Source organism: Aspergillus sydowii (genome assembly GCF_001890705.1).
Source record: "Aspergillus sydowii CBS 593.65 unplaced genomic scaffold ASPSYscaffold_16, whole genome shotgun sequence".
Classification (NCBI taxonomy): domain Eukaryota; kingdom Fungi; phylum Ascomycota; class Eurotiomycetes; order Eurotiales; family Aspergillaceae; genus Aspergillus; species Aspergillus sydowii.
This window is the reverse complement of record NW_024467874.1, coordinates 746,441-761,566: the sequence shown is the minus strand read 5'-3', so window position 1 is coordinate 761,566 and position 15,126 is coordinate 746,441. Positions and strand designations below refer to the sequence as shown.

The 15,126-nt window shown below is 50.9% G+C and overlaps 7 protein-coding genes across 7 annotated transcripts; 3 read left to right on the top strand and 4 right to left on the bottom strand.

Annotated features, from left to right (window-relative positions):
- Positions 1–368: 368 nt before the first annotated feature.
- ASPSYDRAFT_1164456 (NAD(P)-dependent oxidoreductase) lies at positions 369–1,401 on the bottom strand (the record flags this gene model as incomplete). The annotated part of the gene is made up of 2 exons (XM_040840150.1): positions 1,112–1,401; positions 369–1,033 (listed from the first exon to the last, which is right to left on the bottom strand). The coding sequence occupies exons 1-2, from the start codon at positions 1,383–1,385 to the stop codon at positions 369–371; spliced, it is 939 nt and encodes a 312-aa protein (XP_040697432.1). The 5' UTR covers positions 1,386–1,401.
- Positions 1,402–1,704: 303 nt separating this feature from the next.
- ASPSYDRAFT_1164446 (cytochrome P450) lies at positions 1,705–3,766 on the top strand (the record flags this gene model as incomplete). The annotated part of the gene is made up of 7 exons (XM_040840149.1): positions 1,705–1,927; positions 1,983–2,074; positions 2,136–2,399; positions 2,451–2,864; positions 2,920–3,120; positions 3,184–3,318; positions 3,377–3,766. 7 exons carry the CDS (start codon positions 1,705–1,707, stop codon positions 3,563–3,565), a joined length of 1,518 nt encoding a protein of 505 aa, XP_040697431.1. The 3' UTR covers positions 3,566–3,766.
- Positions 3,767–4,138: 372 nt separating this feature from the next.
- ASPSYDRAFT_162185 (uncharacterized protein) lies at positions 4,139–5,895 on the top strand (the record flags this gene model as incomplete). The annotated part of the gene is made up of 3 exons (XM_040843065.1): positions 4,139–4,570; positions 4,828–5,622; positions 5,686–5,895. 3 exons carry the CDS (start codon positions 4,139–4,141, stop codon positions 5,893–5,895), a joined length of 1,437 nt encoding a protein of 478 aa, XP_040697430.1.
- A 1,069-nt stretch (positions 5,896–6,964) lies between these two features.
- On the bottom strand, positions 6,965–9,001 carry ASPSYDRAFT_162827 (FAD-binding oxidoreductase; the record flags this gene model as incomplete). Its single annotated transcript, XM_040843110.1, has 6 exons — positions 6,965–7,078; positions 7,131–7,195; positions 7,250–8,237; positions 8,290–8,497; positions 8,563–8,655; positions 8,733–9,001. The coding sequence occupies 6 exons, from the start codon at positions 8,999–9,001 to the stop codon at positions 6,965–6,967; spliced, it is 1,737 nt and encodes a 578-aa protein (XP_040697429.1).
- Positions 9,002–9,896: 895 nt separating this feature from the next.
- On the bottom strand, positions 9,897–11,366 carry ASPSYDRAFT_36553 (FAD-dependent oxidoreductase; the record flags this gene model as incomplete). The annotated part of the gene is made up of 5 exons (XM_040845441.1): positions 9,897–9,956; positions 10,014–10,287; positions 10,351–10,667; positions 10,739–11,299; positions 11,361–11,366. The coding sequence occupies 5 exons, from the start codon at positions 11,364–11,366 to the stop codon at positions 9,897–9,899; spliced, it is 1,218 nt and encodes a 405-aa protein (XP_040697428.1).
- Positions 11,367–11,833: 467 nt separating this feature from the next.
- Positions 11,834–13,477, bottom strand: ASPSYDRAFT_82491 (uncharacterized protein; the record flags this gene model as incomplete). The annotated part of the gene is made up of 1 exon (XM_040851156.1): positions 11,834–13,477. One exon carries the CDS (start codon positions 13,475–13,477, stop codon positions 11,834–11,836), a length of 1,644 nt encoding a protein of 547 aa, XP_040697427.1.
- Positions 13,478–14,407: 930 nt separating this feature from the next.
- On the top strand, positions 14,408–15,113 carry ASPSYDRAFT_1164419 (SMP-30/gluconolactonase/LRE family protein; the record flags this gene model as incomplete). Its single annotated transcript, XM_040840148.1, has 1 exon — positions 14,408–15,113. A coding segment is annotated over one exon (642 nt), but the record flags the coding sequence as incomplete, so codon positions are not given.
- Positions 15,114–15,126: the final 13 nt, after the last annotated feature.

The following is a 15,126-nucleotide window of genomic DNA, read 5'->3' as shown; positions in this document are numbered from 1 at the left end:
GCTGGCAGTTCGTGTGAGCGGCGCAGAGAAGAATGGGATATCGGCGGTCGAAATCCGCGAGGCCTTACTCCTGGTAGCTATTTACGTTGGTATGGCTGCCGAGCTTGAGGGATCCCGGATCGGAGAAGATGCTAGCAGAGATCAAGGAGGAAAATCTGCAAGCTTCCAAATGATTGTGTGCCTTCCACGTACGCCGATGGCTGGTATGAGATTCACCCAACATACAGGCCTTTACCTCTGATCAAGCAACTGAGTTAGGTACTCTGTGGCGGAACTGGTTCCGATTTGTGATGCAGCTGCGTTCCTCTATACTTACTTCACTTAAATCAAGTACTTAACATGCTGATCTTACTATATCTCTTAATGTCTTATATGTCGTCTGCAGTCAAATAACTTGGATAAACTGTGTCGTCCGATAAGTCCGCAGAAGCCGTCCAATGCTTATGGACAAGCCTGGGACTGTCGATCTCGTCAGCAATGGCAACCCCCAAGTCTGCCGACGAAATTCCAGTCAGACGACCCTCCAAAATATTCTCGCTCTTCTGTTTCCCTTTAAGCGGGACATAGTCTATGGTGATCTCATAGCTCCCAGTCCGTGGGCCAGGCCGGTACAAAGGACTAGGCGAGACAAACGTCCACGGAAATGATGTGTTTCCCTCAAAGAACAGAAGCGCAGCTCTTCCAGCCTTGATATAGTCCGACGCTTGATCATCCTTTCGAATGCTATCCTCATAGTTCCTTATCGTCTCAATATGCGCTGCCGTGGCGGTTCCTGACCTCTGCGCCAGACGTGCGTTCCGATACGACCGCAGAGCAATCCCGAGAGGCCCCAAACGCTCTTCCATATACTGTACGTGGGCGTCACTTTCAGCAATATCCTTGCGATAGGCAGGGAAGAACCCCGAGTGGTCTGCCAGCGACTCATGCGTTCCGGGGATGACAAGGCTACCGGCACCGCCCACAAATACGAAGTACTTCACGGCAGACAATTTCACGGCGAGGATAAGCTTCCGTACAACCTCGATGAACGGCACTAAATGACACTGGGTCAGAACTGGAGGGATGGAGCGCCAGGTATATGGGCGGATTATGGGCCAGATAACATTCTTACTGTATTGTAGCGCGGTGGCGCCTTGCGTGTGGGGTCCGTATTCGCTGACCAACGTATCGAGGTCACGAAAGCTGTCTGCCAGCTCGGCTATTGTAGATTCTTCGATGTCAAGAGGACGTGGTACGTAGTTGTTATGGATGCCGAAAGACTGTGGATTGCGTGAAATCCCGACGACAGTATGACCCCTACGGATCAGTTCCGCTGACAGATATGAGCCTCCGAACCCAGCAGGTCCGATTACGCCCACAAGTTGGCTTTGCTTGGATCCAGGCATTATTTCTTGCTTCTTTGGTCAACGTGGATAGAGTATGGTTGTTCGGTCTGATGTGAGGAATGGATCTCCAATAAGAAGTCCGTCAGAGTATGTGGGGTGCGGGGAACCTTTCAAGGGGAATTATTATGCAAACCCTAAGTAACCTTCGAGTGAATTTGGAAAGGAAGTTCTCAGCAGAGAGCTGCTTTTACAGCACGACCCTTAGGCACCCCACTCGGAAAGGGCATGGGGTAGAATCCCAGGTAGCGTCTATATACATCTGCTCACACTGCGGCCCTGGGTTAACCGCTACTAGAAGATCGCACCTAGCTTATCCAACATGGAGAGCAAAGCACAGGACTCTCTCGTCTTCGCTCATCTGTGGCTTGCTCCAGTGACTGCGAGTATAATTTACGGTCTGTTGGTTCTCATTAAAGAACTGCTGCACCCCTTACGAGCTGTTCCTGGCCCACTTGCGGCTCGATTCACACGACTGTGGTATCTTCGAGCCGTGAACAAAGGGTCCTTTGAGAAAACTAATATCAACCTTCATAAAGCCTATGGTCAGCCGCTGTTCGTCAACTTGAACTTACCAGCAGCAACTGAAACACATTATAGGACCAATCGTCAGGATAGCGCCCGGTCAGTACTCGTTTGATGACCCGGAGTCCATCCGGACGATCTATTCACACTCTTCCCTCTTTGTCAAGGTATAAAATTGCGACCAAAACAAACACCCCCTGCTCTATTGGATGTTGAAATCAGCTCCAGGCTCCATGGTATCTCGCCAGCTCGAACCCTAATCCAGAGTCGCGCGACTTGTTCACGGATGTCGACCCCAGGCGTCATGGTGTCAATCGACGAAAAGTGGCTTCGCTTTACAGTATGTCTAGTATGGTCCAAATGGAGTCGTGTGTAGCCGAGTGCACGGCTGTTTTAATGAAGCGTCTGAGCGAGTTCGCTGCGTCCAGTCAGTCAATCAACTTACAACAATGGATGCAATTCTACGCCTTCGATGCAATCGGCCTCATCACTGTACGGGAGATATGCTAAAGACATTCACAACTAGCTAACTGGACGTTGCAGGTCAACAAACGATTTGGGTTCCTAGATAGCGGCAAAGACCAGGAAGCGCTCATTGCCGCGCTCCATTCATACCTTGTCTATGCATCCCATGTTGGTATCTATCACGAATTCCATTCCCTTCTTTCAAGGGTGCTTTGTTGGTTCCCAGGAGGGGGCATCGGGCACCTGGCAGCCTTCACCTCACAGCAGATTGCAGAGGGCCATAAGATATTCACGAGCAAAAACAGCGATGACAACTCTGATCCGTTTCTGAAAAGGCTACTCCGCGTCCACTCACAGAATCCAGAAAAAATCAGCCAGGCCGACATCTTCACGACCTGTATCACCAATATTGGGGCGGGTTCTGATTCAACATCGGTCTCTCTCACAGCTATCCTGTACAATCTTTGTAAGCATCCGAAGGTTTATTGCAAGGTATGTCCCGCCTTTGTCGCTCATCAGTGCACGCCACTAGTGCTTACCTCTCCAGCTCCGCGAAGAAATAGAGCTAGCACAGGCCGAACGCAGGATTTCTGTACCCGACATCACTTTCCACGAAGCACAAGCCCTACCCTATTTGCAAGCATGTATTAAGGAGGGCTTGCGATTATATCCTGCCACCGGACTCCCTCTCGCTCGTGTTGTGCCTAAGGGGGGTGCTACCCTCTGCGGCAAATACTTCCCTGAAGGGGTGGGTATTCACATGTCTTCCTAGTTTGTTCGTCCCCATAGAACTAATGCCGACCCGTCGTAGGAAATTGTCGGCGTCAATGCTTGGGTCTCTCATCGGAACAAAGCCGTATTCGGAAGTGATGCAGATTCGTATCGGCCAGAGAGGTGGCTAGAAGACCCCGCGAAGGTCTCCGTGATGGAGCGTAACTTTTTGTCTGTAAGTACTGGTGCTCCAAGGCAGGACGACGTCCATCTGATGACGTCCTGCGTAACAGTTCGGCGCTGGGGCAAGGACCTGTATCGGAAAGAATATAAGCCTGATGGAGATGAGCAAGTTGATTCCAGCCCTCATTGCGCGCTTTGAGTTTGAGCTGGTCAATCCAGGGGCAGAGGTAACGACGCAAAACGTGTGGTTTGTCAAGCAGTTGGACATCCAATGCCGTGTTCGGTTGAGGGAGGCATAGATCATCGAAACAGATCATATCATGTTTACGACAGGCTTTATTTGGAAGGGTGGTTGTATAGTTACGCATCGTATTATAGTCTTGGTTACTGTGGAGACTATTTATATAACCTGAATGCATACATATAGCCTCAGAGCAGCCGGGGGGACCTGAGGGTGGTTCTGCTACTAGCAAAATTACGATGTAAAAACCTACATCAAGGAATAGCCTGTTATCAATCAAGTGAATGATCTTAAGGTTACAATACGTGTTTTAACCCCGTGTCTATCTGAGCAGTATGGCTCCCTATGGGCAACGCGAAGAGAATATCAATCTCGGGAAGTATGATAGTGCAGCTTCGACACTGACCCCAGGCCCAACATCTGCTCAGTAATGGTGAGGGCTCCTGCCTGTCTGCTCTGACACGCGAACCCCCACCCCGCATCCCACACAGGAATGTTATATTCGTGATACTCCGCATTATCAGTGTTTCCTGGGGTATCCATGTGGAGATGGACCTGGCCCACTTATAAGAGACGCCTTCGACAGCAGCAGATCATACTCGCAAGACCGCCAACATCTGGTAGAGTCACTATGCCACTTTTAGCATCACTTGACTTGCACACAACTGCGAGGTATGCCCTCGTCAGCGCCTTCCTTTTCGGCATAGTATTGCTGCTCGTGGATTACGGGCGGATGCTTTTGCTTCGTCGCAAACTTCCACCAGGTCCATGGCCACTACCGATAGTGGGAAATCACTTCCAGACACCGTCCGTTCGACCTTGGATTGCTTGGGAGCAATGGGGAAAGTACTACGACTCCCCAATGCTGACACTGTGGATTGGTCGGCATCCTCGAATCATCATCAACGACGCTTGGGTCGCTTCGGACCTGCTCGAGAAGAAGGCTGACATTTTCTCGTCCCGGCCGCATCTCATCGTCATGGGCGATGCCATCAACTGCACCACCACCAATCAGACCACTCTGCCCTACGGAGATAGGTGGCGAGTGCATCGAAAGCTCATGGTAAAGTTCTAGTCCCGTTGTGATCTCGAACACACCACCCCGGCTAATACTCTGCTGTCTGGTAGCATACAGCTGTCGGCTCACAGGCGGTGCGCAAGTATCGCAGTTTCCAGGGGGACGAGGCAAAGGTCCTCGTGCGAGATCTTCTCGAGGATCCTGATGATTTCGAACTATCAATCGAGCGATATACAATTTCGGTCACCTCTATTGTGGGATGGGGTCGGCGGGTTGATCGCAAGAATGACTATGTCGCCCAGCAGGCTCTTAAAATTATGGAATCCGTCAATTGGGTCATTCCGGGACTTTTCCTGATGGAAGCTATCCCCGCTATGCTCCACATTCCTGCATGGCTATACAAGCTTCCCAGTGCTTTGCGCATGGGGGCAGCGATTGGGGCGCGGTACTTCATGATGTTAACAGAAGAAGGCGCTCAGTCCAAACAACCAAGCTTCGCGAAACATATGCTTAAGTCTAAAGAACAGTTCAACATGACCGACGTTGAGGTCGCTGGCTTGATGAGTAACCTGATAGGCGGGGGTGTTGACACTACCTCAAGCACCATGATGAGCTGCATCCTTGCTCTTGCATGCTTTCCCGAGGTGCAGCGCAAGGCCCAGGATGAGATGGATAAAGTCGTGGGCCATGCTCGTTCTCCAACATGGGAAGATGTCGACCAGGGGCACCTACCCTATTTGACAGCAGTCGTGAAAGAAGTCCTGCGCTGGCGGACTGTCACTGTCCTAGCTGGAATCCCTCATGCAAACACCAAGGATGTCAATTACAAGGGTTATTATTTTCCTGTTGGGACCAACTTTACTACAAACATGTGGGCCATTCATCGAAACCCTCGCGATTTCCCTGATCCCGATACCTTCCGGCCAGAGCGATTCCTTGGTGAACGGGAGCCCCCATACCCCAACTCCCGTGGGAGCAATCCATTCGGCTGGGGCAGGAGGCAATGCAGCGGACAGCCAATGGCTGAGCAGGGCCTTCTATTTTCTCTCGGACGATTGATCTGGGCTTTTAACGTGAAGCCAGGTCTTGACGAGCAGGTAACATTCCATCATCCCCTTTTCCATCAAAGCAAACGCGTAGCTAATGCAGTTTATATGTAGAGTAATCCAGTGAAACTCGACATTTTTGCCTACACAGAAAGCGAAAACCAACGGCCAGAGCCATTCCGGGCTCGCTTCATTCCTCGATCAGAAAAGATACACCGGTTGCTGCTCGACGAAGCGGCCGAGGCGAGGGAATCGCTCCGGATCTACGATGGGGAAACCAAAATTACTATGGAGGATGCTGCTCAGAATCCGGCAATGGTTTGATGTATTGATTGCCCTAGTACTAGATAGCGAGTCATAATATATATGATTGAAAGAGCCTATACAATGCTGTGTTGGATGAGCAGGGCTGTCATCAAGGTACTGAGGCGATGGAGCCATGCCCTCCTCGGGGGGCTGGTCAACCGGCGTGCGGTCGTCGTGCCACACTCGAACCTGTGGAACGAAGTTAGAATATTCAAATAACGAAGTTTCGAGCGCGAGGGTCAGGAGCATGGTATACAAGGCTACAAGCATTCCGGCGGTCGTATGCTGCGCAGAGAACTTATAAACAATGCGGTGGCCGGGCGTTGAATTCACACATTTTCAAGCATCATTTGCCCATATTGCAGGGCTTACTTCAATTTCCCTCGCGGTGGTAAAACGAGCTCCAGAAGGCCTCCTAATCCACCCCACATACCCACATCGGNTCTCACCTTCATGTTCGTGGTGGATCTGATTCTTGCGAAGCCATCAAACACACCAAGCATCTGCCTCTGTCATTATATGAGCATGGCCCACATAAAGATTGTGTCGTTCAACACGCTCAAAAAACCCGCTTAGACCGTGAAACACGTTGCGAGGTACACTCTAGATTGCCTGCCTTTTCGGATGGTTAGCCATTGCATACAGGACGATCAGCCGCACGGGAGAGACGGTGGTGGAAGTAACCATGTCTCCATTCTACGTCGTGGCAAATAAGAAAAAATGCCCTTACTATGCCAGATATCAAGGCCCTTATCAGGAATGGTGACTTTATGCTTCAGCCGTACGAGAATCTGGAACACTAGAAACACGGGGATGTCGTACTCGTTCTGAAAAAAAAAAAAAAAAAAAAGCCCCCAAAACCAACTTTTCAGAGACGTTTGGAGTATTAGGATGATTATTTATTTTGCTCGTTGAGGCGACGGCTAAACCATGAATGAAATTTCCCGAACTACAATAGCTCGTAGTAGCCATATCCTACAGGGGCATTCGTAGTTCCGTGCCCAAATGTCCCATCTTTCGACCCCGTCTGTTGACTACCACGGTCGAGGTACACTGTAGCCGAAAAGGACTGGGCCACCACCACAAGCTATAATTTATTCGCAGCAGGAGCGTTGCTGGTCATGCGTCGCAGGTGACGGTATCTTCGCGGCCAGATACCTTGCTTCCCGGGTGCTAGGATCCCATTTGGATCAATTGCATCCTATTGTCAAGTGTCAGAATGTGCCTGTGTCCGCTCCAAATACGATTCTCACCTTTAGGGTCTCGACAAACTTGATATATGCATGGTTGTTGAAGTCGTTCAGGTCCGCAATCAAGTCTATCGTCCGGTCAGTCAGTAAGTCCCGCATATCAAAACTGCCGTGAACCTCACCCATGTGCTGGATATGTCCGCGGTACATGCCGTATCCTTTATCTTTCGCCTCTTCATGTAGTCCATGGAACAGTCTATGCATTGCCTCCCTCTCCGCGGGGTTGTACTGGTCATAGCTATACATGCCCGTGACAACTACGTGTCGCTCATGCATGAAGAAGTCTGTCATCAATTCTAGCCCCGAGGCTTCGAATAGCGGCTTCGTACGTCGCATCCAGTCAAGCAACATTTTCCCCGAAGACGGGATGATGGGTGCGTAATCACCATGGGCAGCCTTGCCAACACCATCCTCTCTCAATGGCCAGCTCATGAGTGGGATGCTCATAAGACTAGGAACTCCGACCAGTACGTTTCCGTCCTCGAAAGGGACAGAATGTGCGTCAAGCAGCTCACCGTGATCGCCAGTAAAGCACTTCCCGATAAGCTCTCCAGTCGGGGCCTTTTCTTTGAGGATCTCCTGGATCTCTTCGAAATGTGCCTGGATAATACGCTTCGGTCCATAGAGACCAAATCGTGCAGTCCAGTAGCTAAGATTTAACTCCTTCTGAAGCTCCTTGACACGCCAATCAGGAATCGGCCCTTTTCCATGCCAGTAGTCCCGTCGCCGGCCCCTGATACATAGTGCCTCGATGATATTGCCAACCCATATAACGTTTGGAATCACGCCGTTGCGGCGCATCAGACCAAGGGTGTCAACCATGACCTCCAGGTCATCAAATTCTGGCACGTTAAAAGTACATGACATGAACGCGGTCGGCTGCGGGGTTAGCCAGATACTCATTTTTGTCACGATTCCCAGGTTACTCTGCCAGAAAAGCCCTTCGATCGATGGCCCGTATGTGAATTTGGAGAGAAACGCTGACGGTGAGTTGGAGATTCCAAATTGCCCGGTTCGAACCACCTCGCCATCCGCGAGCATTACCTCGCATCCTGCAACGCATTGGTGATGGTTCGAATTCGACCCGAAGCCTGCTCCACGATCAACGGTCTGTGAGTGTTATCAGCTCCAGTACACTTGTTCCGTCCTCAGAATGGCCTACATTTCCGATCACGCTTCCCCAACCCAATGAAGGTGTACTTGGCCAGACTTTTTTCTTGTTTTCCACACAGTAGTTGTATAGGTCTGTCCATGTCACACCAGGCTCCACAACAGCGTAATGAAACTCGTCATTCACTTCGAGAATGCGGTTCATGCGGTGCAGGTCCAGCGCGATTGATCCGCTCACTACTGGGGCAGGCCCACCGTAGCTGTCGTTCAATACCGTCAATACGTCAAGCTCACACTCGAACAGGACCATGCAGAAGATACGCACCCCAGATTCTTTCCTCTGGAAAATGTCCACAGTGGAATGGCGTGTTCGTTGGCAATTTTGAGTACCTGACGGAGTTCATCCATAGAGCCCGGACTAAAAGAACAGCAAGTCAACCCTGTAAACTTAACATAATGTAACAGAACCCAGGATGGAAAACACATCAAACTCACGTTACGGCTGCGCTTGGAACCCTGCGCCGCAACTCGTCATCCTCGTAGACATCATATGGATCGACATAATGAGCGAGAGCCTCCCCCACAAACACAGATGAGACTCCGACGGCGGAAACAAGTTCTTTGATGGCGGTTTCAAAGGTGGCTTTCGTGGCACCGGGCGGTAGAACAGTCGGGACCTTAGTCTTGGGCCCGGCAAACGTTTGTCGATGAGCTGCCTCGTACTCCGGATCGAGGTAGGTATTGGAAGGCAGTGAAGAGGTCATGATGTTTTTTTGTCTTCTTGAAAACTGTACTCTGGGAGCAGTCTCACACCTTCAGTGCTACAGTGCTACAGTACCGCTAACGGTCTTTATACAGACTCAGGTGGGGGGCCAGATAGGGATACGACGCAAAATCCGTCTTGCCCGACACGTCCACTGTGTGGGGTGTGCATAATCTCTCAGCATACTGGTTTAGCTATACCCGAGCTACAAGAGAGAGAAATGAAAGGGGAAAAAAGAAGGTACAAATTCAAAATCGTATATAGACATACCCGTAAGCTACGGCACAACCGCGTTGACGGTGACCTTTTACAAGGTTTTTTGGCCATTTGCTCACGTAGAGCTGCCCTAGGAGATTGGCCTCGACGGATTCCAGGCTCGGGGGTTGTAGGGGGTTTGTGTCCCGTGAAATTTATCTGTCAGCAGATTCTCAAGGGTGCTGCATGCCAGCTTTTGAGATGGCTGTGTGGATAATTCCGAGCCTCCGATATACTGTCTCGAACAGATCCCGCCCATCTTCCCACTTTAACACATCACATTTGGGTTACTTAGGGTTATTGTCCTACCGCGCAGGATTTGGAAGTCTTCTGCTTTCAGAAACTGTGGTCTCTTTACTGTTTGAGTCAACTTAATGTAGCCCTGTTGGCGCAGCCTGGCTTTTCCACATTGGGGATCCCACCCCACACAGAGTCTGAGGACGACTCCTCTACTTTCGGCCTCTGTGCTTTGTGGAGCTCCCTAGTTCATTCCATGAAGCATCGAGGTATTTTGAGGACCGAAATTGAGTGCGTTGTTTCCGCTATGCTAGAAGACGCTGCGATCAACTTATCTCTATTTCTATTCATCGTAGTGCGACTAGCTAAAATGGAGGATTACATGGAAAAGGCAGCACAGTGACTCATGCTTTGACCTCCGCGTTATAGAACTGACTAATATCCGATCTCAACTGCATGAGGCCCTGTTACAAGTCAGTCCATATGCCTTGATAGGCAACGGAACTACAGAAACGACCTACCTCTAGCATTTTCTTCGCAGCACCCGGATCCGCCTCTGCCTCCCTTGCCATTTGGAAGAACTCATCCTCGGCGATCGTAGTCTCCGGATCCTTCTCCCACAGGCGTCGAAAGTTCGCGGTGGATAGCGGGTCTACCAGCGTTCGGTACTTATTAGATCGGTCCTCGCTGTACTGTGTGAGGATCTGCTCGTCCGCCACACCCTTGTGGATTCCAATGAGAGCGTCATAAAGGGCTCCGACGTCCGCTATTCCGCCTGTCAATCCGAGGCCGCCGCTGGTTTGAGATCAGTTAGCGCAAAACGGCTATTTGGTGCATATAGTTCATCTTGTGACATACAAGGGGTTGCAAAGATGGGCGGCGTCGCCTGCGAGGAGAAATCGTCCAACTCGCAACGACTTGGCCAGTCTTTGGTGCATCCGGTATGGGCCAACATTGGTAACTTTGTACGCGGAAGGCTCAGGCTGACCTGGCAAAATCTCCTTGTAGCGTGCTGGGAGACGTTCGACGTACTGCTCCTTGGTTAGCCCAGGAACATCACCGTACGTGACTCTCCAGAGGTTGTTTTTAGAGATCCTTGCTGCCATGTGCCAATCCTGCGGATGAACGATGAAGTTTGAGTCGTCATAACCGTATTTATCGAAATCGTAATACACCTGTTCTGTTTGTCAGGGGAATTGGACACTACACTGCCCTCAAGTTCAGTGTGCCATAGACCTGAACTTACATTGCTAGCAATGATCTGCTGTTCCCAGCTTGAGCCAGGGAATTCCCAGTTGCCAAAGAGGGAGCGCCTGATCTGGCTATTGGCACCATCACATCCGATGATATAGTCCGCGCTGAACCTGGAAGACTCGCCCGATGGCACCATCACCTCGACCCAAGCCGAGGAGTCATCCTGGCCAATACTGGTGACCGTGTGCCCCATTAGGACCTTCGCATTTTCCTGATCAATGGCCGAATCATATAAGATTTGAACCACACGACCTAGCTCTAGGGCGACCATTCGATGCAAGCTGTCCTCAGGCTCCATCTCGTTGTTCAGTCCGACAATGCGGGACCCATCCTTCTTCCTCCAGCATACACTACGCGGGAAGAATCCTTCCTCACTGATTCTGCCCAAGACGCCAGCACGCTCCAGTTCGTATTTCGCGGGGGCACTGTAATGGCAAGCTCGTGGCTGGTCGTCAAGTTCAGCCGAGGCTTCGAGCACTTCAACCTGCACCCCTTGCTTTGAGAGAAGAGCAGCAAGTAGGAGTCCGCAAGGGCCAGCCCCAACAATGATGACCTGGGATTATAGCGCCTTAATTAGTCTTATCGCGTGGCAAAATGCGAAGCAGCAAACTCACCTTCATAGTGAACCACTAGTTGTGAATGCGTAGGGGGTAGAGTGAACCTGTTTCGTTCTCTCGGCCCAATGCATTTGGGGCGGGTTCTTATTCGTATAAATTGCATCTTGGTTCCGGGATTACTGCCACATCTCTTCATCCGGCGAGGTCCCGCATGTGGATCTGTACTTTGGTTTAGAGTCAGGTATCAGTGTGGGGGTGTGTCTATAAACCCCCGAAGCTGGAAAGGGAGCCCGCCACCTTTCATTTCCGTGAAACAAGCACAGGTCCCTGCGCTAGAGTGAGAATTATCTCATTCATACGTGCGCGGAGCGCCCTTTGGAGCCAGGCGGATGATACCATTGCAATGACAAAGTAGAGTATCAGATTTTCTAGACTAAATACTACTAAATAAACTTAACTATGGCTTTCATACTGCAGAGTAAATACATTCAACATACCACCAAAGCTCCGCATAACAAACACAAATTCGGCTACAATTCAGCGTGGGATTGAATGCCCAGCTTCTCCATAATGTTGTGGGTATGCCAGAAACTTCTATATCGTTTCCCAAAGAGGTAGACAGGAAGCGCAGATATAATTAGTGCAGCACTGACCCCGGCAAAGACATTGAAGGGAGTCCCCGGACCAGCGGACGTAATCCAGTCGTTGACAAAGTAGCTGTAACCAAAGAAAAGGAAGTTCTTAACCATGACGTTTGCCACGAAAATCTCGTTGCTCATCTCGCGAAAGGCGTCGATTGCGTAGCTCGAACACGGCCCAACAGCGAAGCAAATCCCGACTAGGGTCAACCCCCACATGAAGTCAATCACGTAGACGTTCCCTTGCGCTTGGGCAACGGCACCAAACCCACAGAGTCCAGCAATACAGATGAGCGAGAATATAACCAGTGGGAGCCTGAATTCCGGCTCGTAGACGCCCTTGTTGCGCGTCGCCATCCAGACTGCTAGACGATCCGTCGTCTGTGCAACCAGAACTGTCCCAATGACGCCACCAATGAAGGGCCCCGCTGAGAGGTACCCAACCTGCGCGCTTGATAGCAAGTACGGCGGTGGAGAGAAAATTTGAGCCACCACGTAGGATATCGCAACGTAGGTTGATGTGATGACAGCTGTAACCACGACAGTCCACAGCGCAATCAGGTTTGTCAGACAGACGAAGGGACCAAACATAAGCTTCAAGAGGCTCTCTCGGGTGTAGACCCCCGTATACAGGGCTAGCTCTTGCCAGAATGTCTTCTTGATTCTGGTCTGTGTAGTTTGCGGTCTTTCCGCTTCCCCGGCAGCCTCGAGATGCTCTGCAATTGCGGTCACTTCAACATCAGTCTTCTCATCCGCCGCAGCGAGATGCTGGCCGAAGCTGGCATCTTGAATGTAGCTTGTTTCGGGGGCGATGAAGAAACACAAGATTGTTTGGAGACCAGAGGCGGCAATCAGAATATGGAAAAGGTAATGCCAGCCAAGATTAAATGTTATCAGCCCTGCGATGACCGAGCTCAGATTGGATACGGCAGATAGAGTGAACGAGATGACATTCACCCAAGCACCGCGTTGATGGACGAAAAACAGGTCACCGACCACACTGAACGCAAGTGACTCGTATGCTGCAAATCCCAAGCCCTGGATAATGCGCGCCGCGAGCAGAGTGTGGTAAGTCTGACTGAAGGAGCCGACGATAGTTCCCACTAGGCAGGCCATAGAGGAGCCGAAAAAGACTGGTCGCTTCCCGTACTTTGCAGCCAAAGCCGAGGCCAGGGGGCACGATGCGCCTGCAACCACCATATTGTATCCAGTGAGCAGGGTGATATCAGTGATGGGCCGGTTGAATTCTTCGGCAAGAACCACGACGCTGGAGCTGAGCAAAGGTCCAACCGTAGATGCATTTAGACACGCTCCGAGAACGATAATCAGGATGATGAGCACTTTTTTCCGGTACGGCCAATTCAACGGGTCGTTCGGATCATCGGAGGGTTGCGGGGCGAGGATTACATGCTTGTCCTTGCCTGTGCCTCGTTTCAGTCGTGGATTGCTGTCTCCGAGGTGATCGGTATCCGCTAGGGCAACGGTGCCGGGGACCCAGCTCAAGCCAGAGCGGTCGTCAATTACGCCCAGCCCCATAGCGGAATGGAATGGGTTACAATAATCAAGGAAGAAAGTGTTGCCATTCAACTTGACTACTCCTAGGATCATATATCATTCTCTACGAAAGCCATGTGGGGCAGGAAATCTGGGGTATTTAGGCGGACACAGTGCGGAGTTGGTCAAGGTTCTGACACCTAATAACCGTCTAAGCTTATGGTACAAATACTGCAGTAGTATTATCTTTGTCAAGGGTTCGTGTGGGATAAGGTCAGGAAGGCTTGCACAGGGAAGTTTCCCCAGATTCCCCCCACATTGCGGATTGCCAACTGGGGTCCCGGATCTCAATCTACTGTGTTGAAAGAGGTATAATACAACCGTTGATTTGGCTCTGGTCGTAGCCCTGCTGAGATCATAACGCCCAAGGACAATGATCTCTCTTATAATTTTCTTCTGTTTGTGCCTTCAATTTCCCCATAAGATAGCTGGAAATCTCGTTCGAGTGCCCCCAAAACACCTTCCAACTCTCTCCTGAATTTAATAGCTCCCTTGCAGGCAGCTTCGTCGACACGACAGATGTTGACCCTAGCATCGCGGCCATCCTCTCTTCCGCCACCGAAGCCCCGATCATCTCCTACCACGCCGAGTTCGAATCTATCGTAGGGCCATCCCCCAGGTTACAGCTCCTCGCTGAACCGGTCGACCGTGATTTTGCTCTGGAAGGCGGGGTTTACGTCCAGGAAACCAACTCAGTTTGGTTCACTGGCATTGGGTCCGGAGAGGCAGGTCACGTTGTGTCGCCCTCAATCTCAGCGACAACACAATTTATAAGCCCGTCGATGATGCCCTCGTACTGCGCCCGAACGGTGGCAATTACTATAAGGGCCATGTCTACATCACGTTTTGGGGCAACCGCACCGTGACAGGCGACGTCCTCGCCATCAACAGCCGAACGGGGAGACCGAAACGGTCGTGAACAATTATTTCGGCCTGCCCTTCAACTCATCGAACGACGTCGCATGGGCCGACCGGACAGACCCAAGGTCGGGGCACCGCCACCGTGCCATGTTCTTTACCGACAATGATTTTGGCGCCCCATCCCTCCTCAACGAGACCGGCCCTGCGGTTCTTCCAAACACCGTCTGGAGATTCAACCCCGACACGGAATCTCTGCAGCCAGTAATTAGCAGAGCTGATATTCCCGATCCGAACGGGGTTGCCGTCAACCTCGACGCGACCAAACTGTACGTCTCTGATACACCGGTTTCGTACATCCGTGGCGGAGGGATAGGGCCATCGGGGTCTCCGGCAATCTATGTGTACGATCTGACGGAAAACCTGGTGCCGGTCAATAAAAGGCTGTTTAGCTTTTCCAGGTCAGGAATTCCTGATGGAATCAAGGTGGACAAAATTGGGCGTGTGTGGTCCGCCGAGGGAGAAGGGGTCGTTGTTCGGGATTCACGGGAAAAAATTCTCGGGGTCTTCAATGACAAAATCCTTCTTAATAGTCCCGAAGGTCAGATTGCGAACTTTGCTTTGTATGAGGATAGGTTGATAATGCTTGCTGAAGAGTGCATCTGGTCCATACAATTAGGACAACTAGTCTGGTAGGGAACGTACAGTTTATTCATACCACACACACTCAGCTAAGGGCCCATCGGATATTAATAAGCTCAGAACAAGATTGA